This window comes from Fusarium oxysporum, chromosome 3, assembly GCF_000149955.1.
Source record: "Fusarium oxysporum f. sp. lycopersici 4287 chromosome 3, whole genome shotgun sequence".
Classification (NCBI taxonomy): Eukaryota; Fungi; Ascomycota; class Sordariomycetes; order Hypocreales; family Nectriaceae; genus Fusarium; species Fusarium oxysporum.
The window spans coordinates 85,941-101,707 of NC_030988.1; the positions used below are offsets into that span (position 1 = coordinate 85,941).

General features: G+C 49.4%; 3 protein-coding genes across 6 annotated transcripts; 2 read left to right on the forward strand and 1 right to left on the reverse strand.

The window, feature by feature from the left end:
* Positions 1-6,818: 6,818 nt before the first annotated feature.
* FOXG_22785 (uncharacterized protein) lies at positions 6,819-8,831 on the forward strand. 2 transcript variants are annotated; one of them, XM_018403198.1, is made up of 2 exons: positions 6,819-7,633; positions 7,688-8,831. In XM_018403198.1, exon 2 carries the CDS (start codon positions 8,257-8,259, stop codon positions 8,710-8,712), a length of 456 nt encoding a protein of 151 aa, XP_018258291.1. In that variant the 5' UTR covers positions 6,819-7,633; positions 7,688-8,256; the 3' UTR covers positions 8,713-8,831. The 2 variants fall into 2 exon arrangements, with proteins under 2 accessions (XP_018258291.1, XP_018258292.1); XM_018403199.1 differs by having other exon boundaries at positions 7,454-7,564; positions 7,623-8,831.
* Positions 8,832-9,374: 543 nt separating this feature from the next.
* FOXG_17325 (uncharacterized protein) lies at positions 9,375-12,451 on the forward strand. Its single transcript, XM_018397326.1, has 2 exons — positions 9,375-9,749; positions 9,807-12,451. The coding sequence occupies exons 1-2, from the start codon at positions 9,450-9,452 to the stop codon at positions 11,976-11,978; spliced, it is 2,472 nt and encodes an 823-aa protein (XP_018258293.1). The 5' UTR covers positions 9,375-9,449; the 3' UTR covers positions 11,979-12,451.
* A 1,158-nt stretch (positions 12,452-13,609) lies between these two features.
* Positions 13,610-15,707, reverse strand: FOXG_17326 (uncharacterized protein). Of its 3 annotated transcripts, none has more exons than XM_018397328.1 (3): positions 15,191-15,707; positions 14,371-15,133; positions 13,639-14,321 (listed from the first exon to the last, which is right to left on the reverse strand). In XM_018397328.1, exons 2-3 carry the CDS (start codon positions 15,061-15,063, stop codon positions 14,163-14,165), a joined length of 852 nt encoding a protein of 283 aa, XP_018258295.1. In that variant the 5' UTR covers positions 15,064-15,133; positions 15,191-15,707; the 3' UTR covers positions 13,639-14,162. The 3 variants fall into 3 exon arrangements, with proteins under 3 accessions (XP_018258294.1, XP_018258295.1, XP_018258296.1); XM_018397329.1 differs by having other exon boundaries at positions 13,703-14,321; positions 14,371-14,995; positions 15,324-15,707; XM_018397327.1 differs by having other exon boundaries at positions 13,610-14,321; positions 14,371-15,707.
* Between the last annotated feature and the right edge of the window lie 60 nt (positions 15,708-15,767).

A 15,767-nucleotide genomic window follows, 5' to 3' on the forward strand; every position in this document is an offset into this window, starting at 1 on the left:
TAGCCGACTGTTGCGGCTGCACAACTTGGCGGGCATATCTTCCCCGGGCCGATCTCGGCCAAGGAGAAGGACTCGATACCGGAGATTCAATCGGCGTCCCAAGTTGTACGCCTTCTTGAGAAGCAATTGAGGGACCTGCTGGGGAAGGAATCGTCGCGCCTGCTCGTGATGATGTGGCAACTGGTGTTCCCAGCAGAATAGATTCTTGTGGGTTAATTGGTGTACATAATTGCAAGTCTATCAATGGCGGCCCATCTCGGTGTATTGGGGGTAGCTCGGCATGTTCTGCGGTACGCTTAGGGGCGCGTGGGGCTTGCCGGTTCCTACAGTCGAGACAGTTAACCGTAAGCCTTCCACATGATATGGAAGAATTTTTCTTCGACATGAATTGATCTTCCGGCTTCTCCCGCTTGCAATTCCTGCAAACCTTCGTTGAAGTGATGAAATCAGCCATGGATATGTTGGATTGAAGGGACGGATTGATGAGGAAGAATGAGGAAGGGCTGCGCTGCGCGTTGGCGGCGACGTGTGATGTTGGCAGGCCGACATTACAGAGTGGGGACACAAGACGCATTCTGACCAGTCCCCGATGAGTGGGTACATAAGACACGCCTGGCCAATGAGAGCAGAGGTTATGCTTTCAAGTTATCGTCGTAATAGAAGTCCTTCGGACTGAATGAAGATAAATTTTTTTTTTTAATGATTAGATCTGTATTTCTGTTGTAGCTACTTGTTAAACTTAAGAAACAATGCCGTTACCGTTCGACCGTGACGATTTCCTCTTATGGACTAGTAGAGTTCTTAGTGAGCGTGACGATTCCCCCATTTGGCTAGCGTGGATAAACTGTCCCATATCGTCACAAGGTTTGTGCGACTGGACCTTAACGGCAGGGCAGTTTATGCCCTACTCTTCTGTTCCTAATTGTCGTGTACCCCTAATTAAGCATGTAAGCTAGAAATGCGCCACATTTCCATCTAGGACTGGAAAACAAGAACGCGACGAATTTCTCGTTTCTCTCCTGGTGCCCCGTGCCAACCATGTATGAAGTCTGCGCTCATGGGCACTGTCGTGCGTAATGATTTGGCTTTAGTCAACTGAGGGCAGGGGAGAGGCAAGGGGCAGCGACTAAGTCCTCTTCTTAGCATAGGCGCAACTTCGCCAAGCGCAGCCTTTCCTGTTAGTGCTTTCGCAGCTTCATCAAAATGACGGACCTCATGACACGCATAGAAGACCTGAGTGGGATCTCTTCTCACCTTTTTAGTGTATGAAGCTTTTTTTCTGGCTTTTGGTCTTAACCTTAAGCGTTACATTTCCTAACATGGCTAGTGCTCCCAGCTTCGCAAAGTTCAGCTGTCTCACCCAATGTGTTGTCAGGTGTGTTGAGACAGTGTGGCTAAGGTGGTCCGACCTACTGGTGGCTGGGATGTGGATACTATGTAAGGAGCTGTGCTCCTCTCAGACACATGTAACTTAGAACAAACAACAATACAATCAACCCGTTTTTGCTTTAACAGGTTATGAGCCCGGAGGGCACGACCTTTTCTCCAACCAAAAAGCTGAGTGTTTTCTGTCTCCTTTCTACTTTCCAAGATAACACAAGAAGTCGAAAGGCTTCCTTCCACTGCGCATACGCATTCAGCTTAATTGGAGCTATTTCCCTCTTGGATCTCTGATAGAGCTTGCAGATCCGCTAACAGGATATGTCTAGAAACGTTTACGGAAAGATCCTTTGACCCTCCGTTTATTGCATCCAATTTAAATCGTCGAATCTTGAATAACCAAAATTTTCCCAGATTGCAATCTGGTAGATGGATTCGCCAGACCAGACCGGCCTTTCAGTCTGAGATTGCTGAAGTTCTCCGGTCGGACGACCTACGCCCACATAGCCCAAGAATGCCTGAAACGTGGTTTGCAACATGATCGACATCAGATCATTGCCCTTCCTCCAGACGGAGGGAATGATATGGATATCTGAGACCACTAGGCGTTTCACCCTTCGGACAATCTCTACCCGACTCCGATAACCCCTATTTGCACGGCATTATCATGTTGCCGAACGCAGCCAAGATTCATTCCCAAGACTCGATCCAAGACTGGTCGATTGCCGTTCGCCCTCATGTCTCTTAATCATTAGCTTCTACGAGAATCTATCATGTCCCTTTCCAAAGAATCGCTCAATCTCATAGGCAGTTCCGGCACCATTCCAAAGCTGGAGCAAACCAGCCAGTGGCTGACCTGGAAGAGAGAAATGCTCGACCTTCTGGACATGTGTGGATATGGAGACCTTCTGACCAGGAATGCTCAACCACCAACAGAAGGTAACGACCTTGCAACCCAGATTGAGGCCTGGAGGAGCCGCCAAGATCGAGCATGCGGTGCCATTCGAAGTCGTCTCGGTTATAACGCCCGAGTGTTTACCACAGGGATCTCGACGGCTCAGGGCATGATCAACCACCTTGAGACCCGATATCGGCCCGTCGGAAGCGCCATCTTCCAAGAGCTCGACCGCAGATATCAAGAACTCACGCTTGAATCTTGCGATTCGGTCATGGAATACGCAAATAAGCTACGTCAAGTCAGGGCTGAACTCTTGGAGATGGATGACACCTGCCAGATCGGGGAACCGCATTTTGTCAATAAGTTCCTTTGTGGACTTGGTCCGGACTATGAACTGTTTCTCACTGCCTTCAATCAGAATCACAACATCCTTCCTATCCGAAATCCGAGCAATCGCAACGTTGTTCTCAAAGAGGCCGTTACGTTTGAAACCGCCATCTTTGCCGCACCTCAGGAGGAGGACAGACAAAGAAGCGCCACGGCCAAGATGGCACATAGAGCCATGATGGCCCAGGATACATCATGCTGTGGATACTGTGGAAGAAAAGGGCATGACAGGTCTACTTGTTGGAGGCTCCACCCAGAACTTAGAAGAGATCGTATCAAAGCTGGTTACGAGAGACGACAACGTAAAATGCAGGTTCGGGAGAAGGAAAGGGAGAAGACGAATAATGAACTGGAATCTGCCACGTATACAACTCCTGCACACCTCCAACCTGACCAAGCTCGACTGGCACTCTGGCAAAATGACTTCCAAGGCCACCTTGGATTGATTGGCTCATCACTCGGACCTTCCGGTCTTCAAGCATCTCTTCAAACTCGGGCCCTCGAACGTATCCACGTCTTGGATAGTGGCGCCTCCTCGCATATCTTTTGTCGACAGGAGAACTTTACATCACTTCACAGGTACCACGGTCTCCCCATCAATGGTATTGCGGACATAAAGGTCATGCCAGGAGGGTGCGGAACGTACTGCCTCCGCGTTCAAGGGCCTAAGGGATCACAAAATGTTACTCTCGATAACGCTCTTTATGTTCCAGAAGGACATTCGAACCTCTTGTCTGTGTCAGCACTAGAGAAGAAGGGAGCAGAAGTTGTCTTTCGGAATGGGAAGGCAGTGGTTACAAACAAGGGAAAAGTCGTCCTCACTGCGACAAGAATATCAGGCGTATATGTAGTCGATGAAGTTGAGGACCGTCCCTTTCAAACCGCTTTGGCATCTTTTTCGGTGGGAGATCCTCGACTGCACCTTTGGCACGAGCGACTCGCACATTTGGGAGAGAGGAATATCAAGAGACTGATGAATATGTCTACTGGAATTCGACCGGATGATTCTACATCAAACCCATGTGGAGCCTGCGTACAGGGCAAACTCAGGGAATGTCCCCATGTCCGACCGATCAAGAAAGGCATTTACCCTCTGGAGTGTATTCATGCAGATATTGCCGGACCATTCCCAGAAGTGGGAGTAGACGGCAGCCGGTACTGGGTTTGCTTTATTGATGACTTTACTCAAATGTCCTGGGTGTACCCAGTCAAAGAACGGTCAGAGTTTGAAGAGTGCTTCCATCATCTGTTGCAACAGTTCGAGAGACCGGAAAGACGATGTCACTTCCTGCACCTCGACCGAGGGGGAGAGAATCGAAGCCACAGTTTGACCCGACTATGCCGGGACAGAGGAATCAAACTCTCTTACACAGGAACTGAGCAACACGAACAAAATGGATTGGCTGAAGTTCTCAATCGAATCATCCTGGAAAAACTCACACCGACACTGCTCAAATCCGGACTCGCTTTGAAATGGTGGCCGTACTTCCTCAAGGCAGTGAACCGCATCCGAAATCTCTGTCCTACGGCGAGCATTTCTACTACTCCTTACCAAGCCTGGTATGGAGATGTTCCTGACCTCAGCCATCTGCGAGTTCTTGGCTCACGAGGATGGGCTCTGCTTCCATCCTCTAAGCGAAAGAAGATGCAGTCGAAGAGTATTCCCTGTCAGCTTCTCGGCTATCAGGGCAGTACAAACTATATACTCCTTGACGAACGGGGACGAGTCTTTGTGTCTAACAATGTTGTCTTCTCTGAAAACATCAAAAATGTCGAACCAACACTCGACAATCTCACGCATCAAATGAGTGACCAGAGACCATCACAACGACGACGAGTAGTCGGAGAAGAGGATAGCGATGTGGAAAATGCCATCGTTCTAGAGCCGTCGCCCCTTCCGATCGCGTCGAGAGAGGCGAACAGAAGCGGGGAAACGGGCCGTGGAGAGACGACGCCGGATGAGCCCCCAGTGGGAGATACAGGATGGGATCCAGACCAAGAGTCAACCAGATCGAGTATTCATGTTGCCACAGACGAGCGCGAAGTGTCATCGGAAGAAACAGAGAAGCATGCAGAGTCTCGGCTGCCCGAAAGATCGACCAGGGGACAGCTGCCATCGAGATACATACTCGCCAGCACAAACTTCGCCTTCCTAGCAACGGTTGCAGAACAACTGTATCTAGTCGCTCGCGATATCGATCAGTCCGAGCCAAGAACCTTCAAGGAAGCCACGCAGGGTGTACATGGAAAACTCTGGTGGGGAGGATTGAAGGATGAACACGGATCTCTGGTCGAGAATGGTGTCTGGACCTTAGTCACGCTTCCCCCAGGACGAAAGGCTCTTCGAGGCAAATGGGTGTTTAAGCTCAAAAGAGGAGAAAATGGGCAAGTTCTACGGTACAAAGCGCGATTTGTCGTGAGAGGATTCGAGCAAAGGGAAGGAATTGACTTCAACGAAACCTTCGCCTCTGTTGTCAAGCCGATGAGCTACAAGATGATATTTGCCATCGCGGCAGCACTCGATTTGGAACTGGAACAAATGGACGTCAAGACAGCATTCCTCTATGGCCTCGTGACTGAGGAGATATACGTCCAGCAACCCGAAGGATTCGACGATGGAAGTGGGAGAGTCTGCAAGCTCTTGAGAGCCTTGTATGGACTGAAGCAAGCACCAAGAGTGTGGTATGAGACTCTCTCGACATTCCTCGCGACCCTCGGGTTCAAGCCTTTACTTTCAGATATGGGAGTCTTTGTGAAAGGTCACACGTTCATTGCGGTCTATGTGGACGATCTACTTATTGCCGGGCCCTCCAAGGACGAGATCGTGGCGGTCAAGCAAGATCTGTGCAATAAGTTCAAGATGACGGACCTGGGCCCATGCAAATACTACCTGGGCATGTCCGTAAGAAGAGACAGAGCCACCCGATCGATCTTCTTGTCGCAGACGACCTACCTCGAGAAAGTACTTAGAGACTTTGGAATGGACCAGTGTGCTCCCAATGCCACACCAGTTTCGACTAGCAAGTTCGGAGAACCAGGCCCTGACTACAAGGCAGCGGACAAACTAAAAGAGTGGTATGCCAAGGCGATCGGGTCCCTGATGTATCTCATGCTGGGGACGAGACCCGAAATTGCTTTTGCTGTCTCCTTATGCAGTCGACACCTAGCGAACCCAACCAATGAGCATCAGACAGCTGTCAAGCGTATCTTTCGATACCTTAAGGGATCGCAAAATCTGGAACTAGTGTACCAAGGAGGACTGCAACCTCTCCTCGGCTACACCGACTCGGATTGGGCGGGAGACCTGGAAACTCGAAGATCAACGTCTGGATATGTGTTCAACCTTGGTACGGGCGCTATCAGCTGGAGCTCGAAGAGACAAAGAACAGTGGCCCTGTCTTCATGCGAAGCAGAATACATGGGGCAAACCGCAGCCGCAAAAGAAGCAGTCTGGCTGCGAGCTCTGCTCCAAGAACTGTTGAAAGAATACAAGGAGGTTCCAGAACTAAAGACAACTGTAATTTTCGGGGACAACCAAGGAGCGATCGCAATGTCGAAGAATCCGCAGTTCCATACAAGAACCAAGCACATTGATATTCAGCATCATTACTGCAGAGAGAAAGTCAATGATGGAACCATTGAGTTCCAGTACATTCCGACAGGCAAACAAGTGGCCGACGGTCTAACAAAGGCGTTGCCAAAGGATCGTTTCCTATTGTTTAGAAACGCACTAGGTCTCAAAGAACGACGACCATGAGAAGGTGCAGAGATGAACCAAAACAGGAGACCTGCCATGAACATACAGGAGACCCACGGATCTAAGATTGCACGGAAACGTGAGGAAGGCGCAAAGATGAATTAGAATGGGAGAGCTTCTAAACAAGTAGAAGGAAATCCATGGTCTCGAGGTTGTGCCGAGCGTGAGGAACGTGCAAAGATGGACTGAAGTGGGAGACCCATCATGGACAAGAGACCTACAATTTCAAGAAAGACTTCAAGACCTGCAGAGACGGGTGTAGGCAGGAGATCTTCTGCGGATAGAAGACCTGATAGAAGACCTGCAACCCCAAGATCGCAAGACCTGCAGAGATGGGCATAGGCAGAAGATTTTCTGTGGACAGAAGAAGACCTGCAGTCCCAAGAAAGCTTGCGAAACCTGCAGAGATGGGCTTCAGTGGGAGATCTTCTGTGCATAGAAGAAGACCTACGATGCCAAAGAAAGATTGCAAGACCTGCAGAGACGGGCAGAGGCAGGAGATCTTCTGTGCATAGAAGAAGACCTGCGGTCCCAAGAAAGCTTGCAAGACCGTGCAAAGATGGGTGTCAGTAGGAGATCTTCTGTGGAAAAGAAGAAGACCCGCAAGTTCAGGATCGCACTGGACTGAAAGGAAAGGTGCAAAGATGAACTTGGAGGGAGATCTTCTGCGGACAGAAGAAGACCAACTGCCCTAAGATTGCACGAGACCATTAAGAGATCCTAAGCGCTCATGTCGAGATAGCTCTTTCCCTGCAGTTTTCACCCACGAAGGTGTTTTTGGGGTTTTAACGAGGCTCGACAGGCGTGCACATCAAGCCCAACAGCAGCTCGAGTGGGAGTGTTGAGACAGTGTGGCTAAGGTGGTCCGACCTACTGGTGGCTAGGATGTGGATACTATGTAAGGAGCTGTGCTCCTCTCAGACACATGTAACTTAGAACTAACAACAACACAATGAACCCATTTTTGTTTCATCAGATTGGATCTGAACCGATTTTACAGAAGATCTAGGAGGCGGTAAATTGCTTTTTCTACTAAGCTCTCTGTGCTGATTGAAGTTCTCAAGCACAGGTCTTAACTGCAAATAACACATATAGCTCACAACTTAGACATTATACCACAATGTTTGGCCAATTGCTACAACGTAAAGATGAGCAAATCGGGAACAATAGATAACCCTCGCTAAGATGGGGCTGAACCAGCAAGGCTTGAGGTATTCCTCTTCGCGTGAGGTCGAGAGCCTTCGCATGGCACTGACGTACACCAGCATCACCGAGCTCGCGATACCGCCCGCAATATCTTCGATGACAGAAAAATAACAAAAGCGCAATGGAACATAGATCGCAGAGTCCTGAGGGCGGTCCTCTTCACTGTTCAAAGACCAAGTGGAAGTGAGCCACTGATGAAAGCAGCGACAACGCCATCCTCTCGGGCGTTGTTTGTTGTCATTGATGCGTTAGATGAGTGCGAGAAGGATGCTGACATTAAGCCCCTTCTCAAACTCTTCTCCACCCTACTGTCCGCGGGTTCTTTACGTGTTCGAGTGCTTGTTACTAGCAGACCCGAACTTCCTGTACGTCTTGGCTTTTCCGCCATCGGCGATACCCATCAAGACCTGATATTGCACAAAATTCCACAATCGATCATTGAGCACGACATATCTGTCTTTCTCCACTATGAGTTCACCAATATTCGCAACCGATTCAACAAAGAGGTAGTAGAAGAGCTGAGACTACCAGTGGACTGGCCGGGGGAAGCCAACCTCGAGAAAATTACAAAGGCGGCGGTGCCTCTATTTATTTTCGCCGCGACTCTCTGCCAATTTGTTAACGACTCATGTCTCGGTCGTCCAAGATAGTTACACGCCGAGAAAAAGCTAAAACACGGGGAGAGCAAGGTGCTTCTCCCGGTGATATAATAGAGCTACGGGACAATGCTCCAAGTGCTCACGGAGAACCCACCGAGTTGGCCAAAGGTACCGCCATTAGAGTAACGAGGCAATCGTTGGGGGTCTTTCAACTTATGTTCCCCGACAGAGATGAGGTTGTGAAGGACGTGTTGTGGGATCGATTTGTTCATGCCATGATTGATGCGGGATTTACTGCGAGGAACAACAGCGGCTCGGCAGTGGCGTTTAAGCAGTTGTCCAGGGAGGGAGGCAGGATCGTCTTTCACAAGCCACATCCTGTTGACAAGATCGATCCAGTTCTGTTACGGATCATGGGCAAGAGAATGTCAAGGTGGTTTGGGTGGAGGCGGGAACTTTTTGTTTTGCGCGACAAGACCACCTGAGCTACATCTATCGATCTGGGGGTCTCAGAATCGATCATCCCCTGGCCTTCGTAGGGCCTGCGCGACCCCCCTGTTGAGACCATGTGACTAAGGTGCTGGTGGCTGCGATGTGGATACTATGTAAGGAGCGGTGCTCCTCTCAGGTATATGTAGCGTAGAACTAAGAACAACACAACCAACCCATTTTTGTTTAACATGGAGATCCCATCGGGGTCTCGTACGAGAGGCAGATGGTCAAGGCTTCGCTCAAATAGCTTGATAGCAGCGGTCTAATATGCACGTATTGAATTATGCTGTTGTTGGACGTGCCGGGGATGTTAGTTTGCGATACGTCACACCATTTGCAAACAATGATACGCCAAGAATGGCCGTAGTGAAAGAGATCCTGGAGTTCCATAGCGAAATGCGGTTGATTTCGACCGGCCGTTGGATGAAATCAATTAGAAAGTAGTGTTGGATAAAAGCTTCAAATCAAGCTACGATAAAGGGTCTCGATGATAAAAGCAGCCCAGGACACGCGTTCAGGAAAAAGGGAAGGTTAATCGCTATGAAATAGAGACGCATGGAAATAGGCCATAGATAGAAACACATGTGAGGGCGAACAGGGGGGATAGGCAAAGATGCGGGGTACACGAAGATTAATAATAGAAGAGTAGGTGTCTGGATTCTTGAGGTTCAACGAGGAGAGGAGGGGCTTGAGGCCATGCCGAGCAGATGCGCCTTACAAGGCATTCTTCATGTTGAAGCTGCAATGCACACATGTTCCTCCCAACATTCTACCCTGCAGCCTGGTCTCTCACCAACATTATTTTGAATTGCTGGGCTTCAATTGTCTTGGACTGATACAGACAAAAGCCACTATCATCGATATAGTCGAGCGCTACCACCGTCGCGGAATTCCTTCTAACCACGACTCTTCTCTCCAGATTGTCGATAAGCATTCAGCCGAGTGGCAGCTCCTAATGACCGCAGTGCCAATGTCTGAGGCGATCATAAGAGATATGTACCAAAAACCAAGTGATGTAACCACTGCAATCGTAAGTATATAACGATTAGCCTTGTTCGGATAAAAGCGGCAGCTCAAAAAAACCTAGATCGAACAGTTTGATAAATCCGACTATATTGGTCATAAGGCCAGGATAGAGCCGCCTATTGATGACACTTGTGTGTGGTTCCTTGGAGTGCCCGAATATGTCCAGTGGCTTGAGAGTCAGTCGTCATCCCTCCTCTGGATTACCGGCGACCCTGGCTGCGGAAAGACAACCCTGGCTACTTTTCTCATCGAGAGCATCGATCAAGATCTATCTTTGTACGGTACCGATTATCTGACCACCTATTTCTTCTTTGACTGGAGTACCGAAGATCAGGTCGACGGGACGGCGCTCCTCTTCGCCCTTATCCACCAGCTCCTGCAAGCCGACCCAGCGCTTGTTCTGATAGCCAACAAGTACTTGGAGAAAAGTCGTCGCGAGTTGGATCTTGATAAACTATTCGAGATCTTTGCGGCCATCGTGTCCGCGCCGGAGAGGAAGCCCAAAAGGCTGGTTTGTGTCGTGGATGCACTGGACGATTGTGAGACTACGTCTATGAAGAAAGCCATCAGCTTCCTCGCCTCACTCACATCCGACAGCAATAACAGTGATAGAGATGTCGGATGTTTCAAACTCGCCGTCACAAGTCACTGTAACCAACAATTCGACAAGGTGTTCACTAACCTCCCTGCCTTTCACCAAATCGATCTCGCAGACCACGCGGAACCCATAAAACAAGACGTTAAGAAATTTATCCGCGCTAGTTGTGTTGAGGTGCTGTGTATAATGGACTGCGACGACGATATGCGCCGTGACATCGAGGAGGAGCTAATAAAGAGGTCCGACAATACGTTCCTTTGGGTCGATATGGTACTGGAACAGCTCGAGATCAATCCCCAGACCTGGCTGCAGTCCTTTGTGCCAACACTGAGGTCTACCCAGAATGAACTAGATGGGCTGTACAACAGTACTTTTAAACGCTCAGAGGCGCCCGAGGAGCTGTCGCGTATACTCTCCATTCTTGCAGCCTCGCAGCGTCCCCTTACGCTGGACGAGATTGATGTTGCGCTCGCAGTCCGACCTGATGACAGCTTCATCAGGCAGGTCGAGCACCGGTGTCGTCCTGATATTGCCCAGTTCTTACATGCTGTCTGTGGACCGTTCATTAGGATCAAAAACAACAAGACGGTGTCATTTATGCACAAGACGGCCACCCAATTCCTATTGCGATCGGCAGATGTACCCAGGTCGCCTGTCGGCAATGGTATGTACCAGTACAAAGGGTGCTTAGACGTGGTTGGGGTGAACAAGTGTCTGGCTGAGATCTGTGCTGTGTATCTTACGCTCGATGGTGCGAGAAACGACGCGTCGTCGTCAGACCGCAGGGCAGGTATAAATGTCACGGATTGTGGTGACGAGGGCTTTGACAACGAGGACTGTCCCACGGTTGAAGAAAACAGTGGCCCAACTTGCCAAAAGAGCGGGAGAGGCGCCGGTCTGTTTGACTACGCTGCCAAATACTGGGGTACACACTACCGTCTCGGCCACGCCTCTTCTTCCGCCTCTACTGGAAGCTGCGGCAACAACACCATCGTCAACAAAGCTATCACCCTCTGCAACACATCTACATGTACCTTCCATGACTGGTTCCAGCTGTACTGGAATACTATCAGCACGAGCTCGAAGTACCCCGACAAACTCACTCCTCTAATGATAGCCTCGCATATGGGTCTTCTAGATCTTGTGCGTGAGCTTTTGGCTGACGGGCAAAGTCGGAACAAAGACTCAAATCACCTGCAAGCCGCTGACTCAGAAGGGTGGACGGCGCTTCACTGGGCCGTCTGGAACGGCCACGGAGTCAAGAATGACGACGCAATAGCCCTGTTGTTACAGCATCACCATGACAGCAGTGAGGACAGCATATACAACAGACCTCATGACAACGACTGTCATTGTAATGGGCCCATTGAAGACCAGCAAAGTCTTCCAGCAGGATCAAGCACTTGTGTTTTAGACATTCAAGACAACAAAGGCCTGACACCCCTACACTGGGCGGCCGCCGATGACCAGGCTGGTGTAGTGCGGCTCCTACTTGAGGCCAGCGCAACCGTCGACGTCTTCGACTATCAGAGCATGACCGCACTAACCCTAGCTTATGAGCACGGGTTTATTGACACGCTTGAGGTATTGCTAGCGTATGGTGCAGATGTCGATGTCCCTTATGCGGAGCCATAAACTACCATTTCTTGGCCAGGTGCTCTCCTATGCCAAGGACATAAATGTGATTGAGGATTTAACTGAGTCTATTAATGGTGCATTTCTGACTGCGTAGATGGTGTTTTTGGCGATGACGATGTATAGAGTGTAGGAATTTGGTAATTTGGACAAAAGTTTGGGACCCCGAGTATCGGTGCGATAATGTATATAGACACGGTGACACACATGATAGGATAAGCCGTAAGCGAGATGGGGACCAGTCAAGGAAAACGGTGCTAAGATGAACACTGAGCGACCGACTGGGTAGAATTTCTGACAGATAAGTTGTCGTATGTGAGCGCCACCTGATTGAAGAGCGCGGAACCTTCATTAAGCAGATCACATAGTCCAAAAGAAGTCTAGAAGAGGTATATCAGGCCATGAGAACCCAAAAAGGCTTTGAATTCGAATCAACATCTACCCAGATAATGCCAGAAATGCCCGCTTCAGAGTCAAGAATGCGGAGAAACATTAGGTTGGCTCTAGGTCCAGCATGATTTTTTAATAAAGGCCGTAACAATGTTAGCGGTAAGGCAAATTCAAAGGGAAAAAGTTAGTAGGGATTGATTATAAATCTACTTATAACGTGTTTGATAGGTAACCCGATCGGATGAGTAGCCTATCGTTTGAGTCCCGGGAGCCCTCTATGTTTTCAATCACAGGGGAAAGTCCTTGGCTGTCCCTGCGCACCAACGCGACTTCCTCGTAGTGACATACATCTCGAGAGTCTGCTGGTGGGAAGGGACTGGAACTCATAAGGCAAGGCGCGAAGTTCTAGCTGTAGAGTGTCAAGAAGGTGTAGTTTCGAAATCTCACTCCCTTCATTCTTCCCTCATAGCGGAAATCCTGCATCAGTCAGGCACCACTGGTGGATGTGGATATGATCTTGAATGTGACTACATCCCGTGATGAGATACCTTAGTCTAAATTAGATGCATTTCTACAGTGCAGTTACCTCTGGCCAGCGATATCATTACCAGCTTGTACACAGTATGTGCTACATGGCGATCTTTCGATTGACAGTCACTGGTTGCTTGCATAAAAAGCATGGGAAACACATGTAACGAACCCAGCACGGGTTGCACAGATCACCGTGTCTCAAAACGTGCCCCATTCGGCGTAGTGGTGACAGGTTCGGACGTTGTAACTAAGTGCGAGAGCTTTTGAGGGGGCGAGCCATGACCAAAAGCTTGAGAAGATATGGGATACTTACAGGTTGCCGCAAAGCATCCTGACCCTTGTTGTAGGAGGCGATTCGTGGCCACCTGATAGTCCGGCGGCTGCTGTGCACCTTGAAGACGATTCCAGGGGAGGTTATCATTGACGCGACAAAATTACGCCAAGTGGGGAATATTAGTCTGCCGTCCCAGGCTAACCCCGCGACAGTCGCACAGCCCTGGCATGCTCAGACCCTTGAAGCAATGTCATCTCATTTGCCAGCCGGTACCCTCGCAGCCTACGTACTCAACTTCTAGCCGCTCAGTGGTTCGTAATGAGACTGATCCTTGATTATTTTGATAATCTGTCTTTACAACTGGATTGGGGCAAAAGGAGGATGCCTTTTTCATGAAAGATGTCTGCCACTTGCTAGGCTGACCGGCTAAGCCGTAACCAGACTTAGCGATCGGCCAATGCCACCCTCGTATTATAATGTAGTGGATCTATTAAAATGCAATTGCCACGCAAATGCTACGGCACAATTTGGTCGATCGTTAAAGTTTATGATATCTCAACGAGATGTATCAAGGCACTACAATGAAAACCCCCAATTTACTCAAGTATTTGGAAGGTAAGAGGTACAAAGCCCCAACGACGAGAAGACTCCAAATTTAAACATAAAAATGAGCTTTTATGATAACTCAATCAGTAACCTTAGGAAGTCGTCCTGATCCTTGATTGCCGAAAGCAGACGACCAAAAACCTGTTCTCAAACTCTCACACAAACCCGCAAAAATGCCGCCTGCTTTTCCAAGTGGAAGGATTGCCTTCCGAAAACTTGTTAACGGGCTCCAAGCGGCGTAAAAGAACAACTGGCCTTTTCAGATAGAGCTATCAGATATAGACTGCGCCTTTGGTATTCCGATGCCTATATCATCTTCGTAGGATCCGTTACTTCATTCGAGACTTCGTGGCTCAACTAATGAACTCGCAAGGAAAGTACATTCAAACGTAAATTCCAACCCAGTCATTCTCTGTAGATACCCTGGTATTGCAGCCTTCAACGGCGCATCCGAAATCTGCTGCTGCGAGATAAGGAGATTTCTCATCAGGAGCCCGCAAGTCTACGCCATTACGCTTTGCGTAGCAGTTGGCACAGTAGACCTTTTCACGTTACTTTCTGTTCGTGACTCGATGTAATAGGATAACTTACATGGCCACAGTTCTTCAAGGCCCAGAAATGGCGCTCGTCGGGTGCTCGCTTTCGTTTTCCTGTTGATGTGTTCGCGGGACAGTGTAATCCGGTATCAGCTGGATCATAGGCTAGTTCGTTATAACATGCTGGACAAATAGCGACAGTTTCGTCGTCTTTCTCTGTACCGGCACGGGTATTGCGGGTAAAGCCTGCTCGTGTTGGAGGGGGTGAGGGCGTCCGAGGCTTGCGGTTGGGCGATGTCATGAATATAGACAGGCTCAGAAGATTAAACGCCGGGCCCGACATGGTAGCTGATGGCTGGCTTCCTACGTGAGAGGTTGCCGGGTTATCACGGAAAATATGATTAGTTCGCCATGGCGGGAGCCGGTAGCTCGTACGTGCTCCGCTTCTTGTAGCCTCTCCATATTGCGTTTGAGTCGGAGAATCAGGCAGCCCTGTGAGGTCAATATAGGGAGCAGGCTGTGGAGGTCGTTGGGGAGGTTGTGTAGCTGCAGTGCTTCGCAGCAAGTAGGCGTCGGGCTCCTCTGTGAGGTCAATAACGGAGAAGGGATCAAATACGCCCGGTGCGGACGGGGTCGACTGATGTAGTTGTGCCTCGGGGTAATTGGGAAGCCTTCTTCTCCTAGGGCGCATATTAGCCGAAATGCTCGCCTGGTACATCGCGTTACGGGTGTCGCTGTCCTCAGCCATCTTCAGAAGTTAGAGAAGGATAGTTGTAGATTGGGGATGCTCGTTGAGTATTCAGCTACCACTCTTTGAGCTACCAAGGGCGTCAGAAATTCATAGGCGAACTGAAGTTTTTCATAGAAAGCCTGACGATTAACTGCAAAGCCAGAGAAGTCTCAAATCGAATGTCGCTGGCAACCCCAGGTACAGCCACCTTACTCAGCTCCTTGTCTCGCTGCCAGGTTTCCATTTGCCACTTTAGTCAACAACCGCAGTATGTGTACCTTGAGAACTTGGACATATTGGCCTTCTGTGAGACTGTGCCCGCAAAATAAAGACGTGATTGTCAATCATCAGGACATACACCAAGATCAGGGCAAACAGGCCAGCTAGGCAGGATAGGCAGCAACCTGGGTGAAATATTGCCCGCTTCGATGCACCACTACAATAGCAGACAAGCCGTGTTTGGCCGAACGTCTCAGGAAATATGGGACCACCATCTCTCTGTGATGCGGCCACTTCTGCCTGCGTCACGACACCATGCCTCTCTCTTGTCCCAGGTCTGGCCAGCTGGCCAGCACGAATGCGCTGATCTTTCGAGCAACTGATTGTCTTAGTTGTGAAGAAGTTCTTGCGATACTGCTAATGAACAGTCACCTAATGATTAGGTGACGCTTAACAGCTCATCAGAAAAGTAGGAGAATTCCCTATCTATCACGCATCAGGGA

Coding starts and splice junctions, on each gene's coding strand:
- FOXG_22785 (XM_018403198.1), top strand. CDS start 8,257: ATGTCTCGGTCGTCCAAGATAGTTACACGCCGAGAAAAAGCTAAAACA.
- FOXG_17325 (XM_018397326.1), top strand. CDS start 9,450: ATGTTGAAGCTGCAATGCACACATGTTCCTCCCAACATTCTACCCTGC. Junction 9,750..9,806: donor GTGATGTAACCACTGCAATC/GTAAGTATATAA, acceptor AAAAAAACCTAG/ATCGAACAGTTTGATAAATC.
- FOXG_17326 (XM_018397327.1), bottom strand. CDS start 15,063: ATGGCTGAGGACAGCGACACCCGTAACGCGATGTACCAGGCGAGCATT. Junction 14,322..14,370: donor CCTTGAAGAACTGTGGCCAT/GTAAGTTATCCT, acceptor TAACGTGAAAAG/GTCTACTGTGCCAACTGCTA.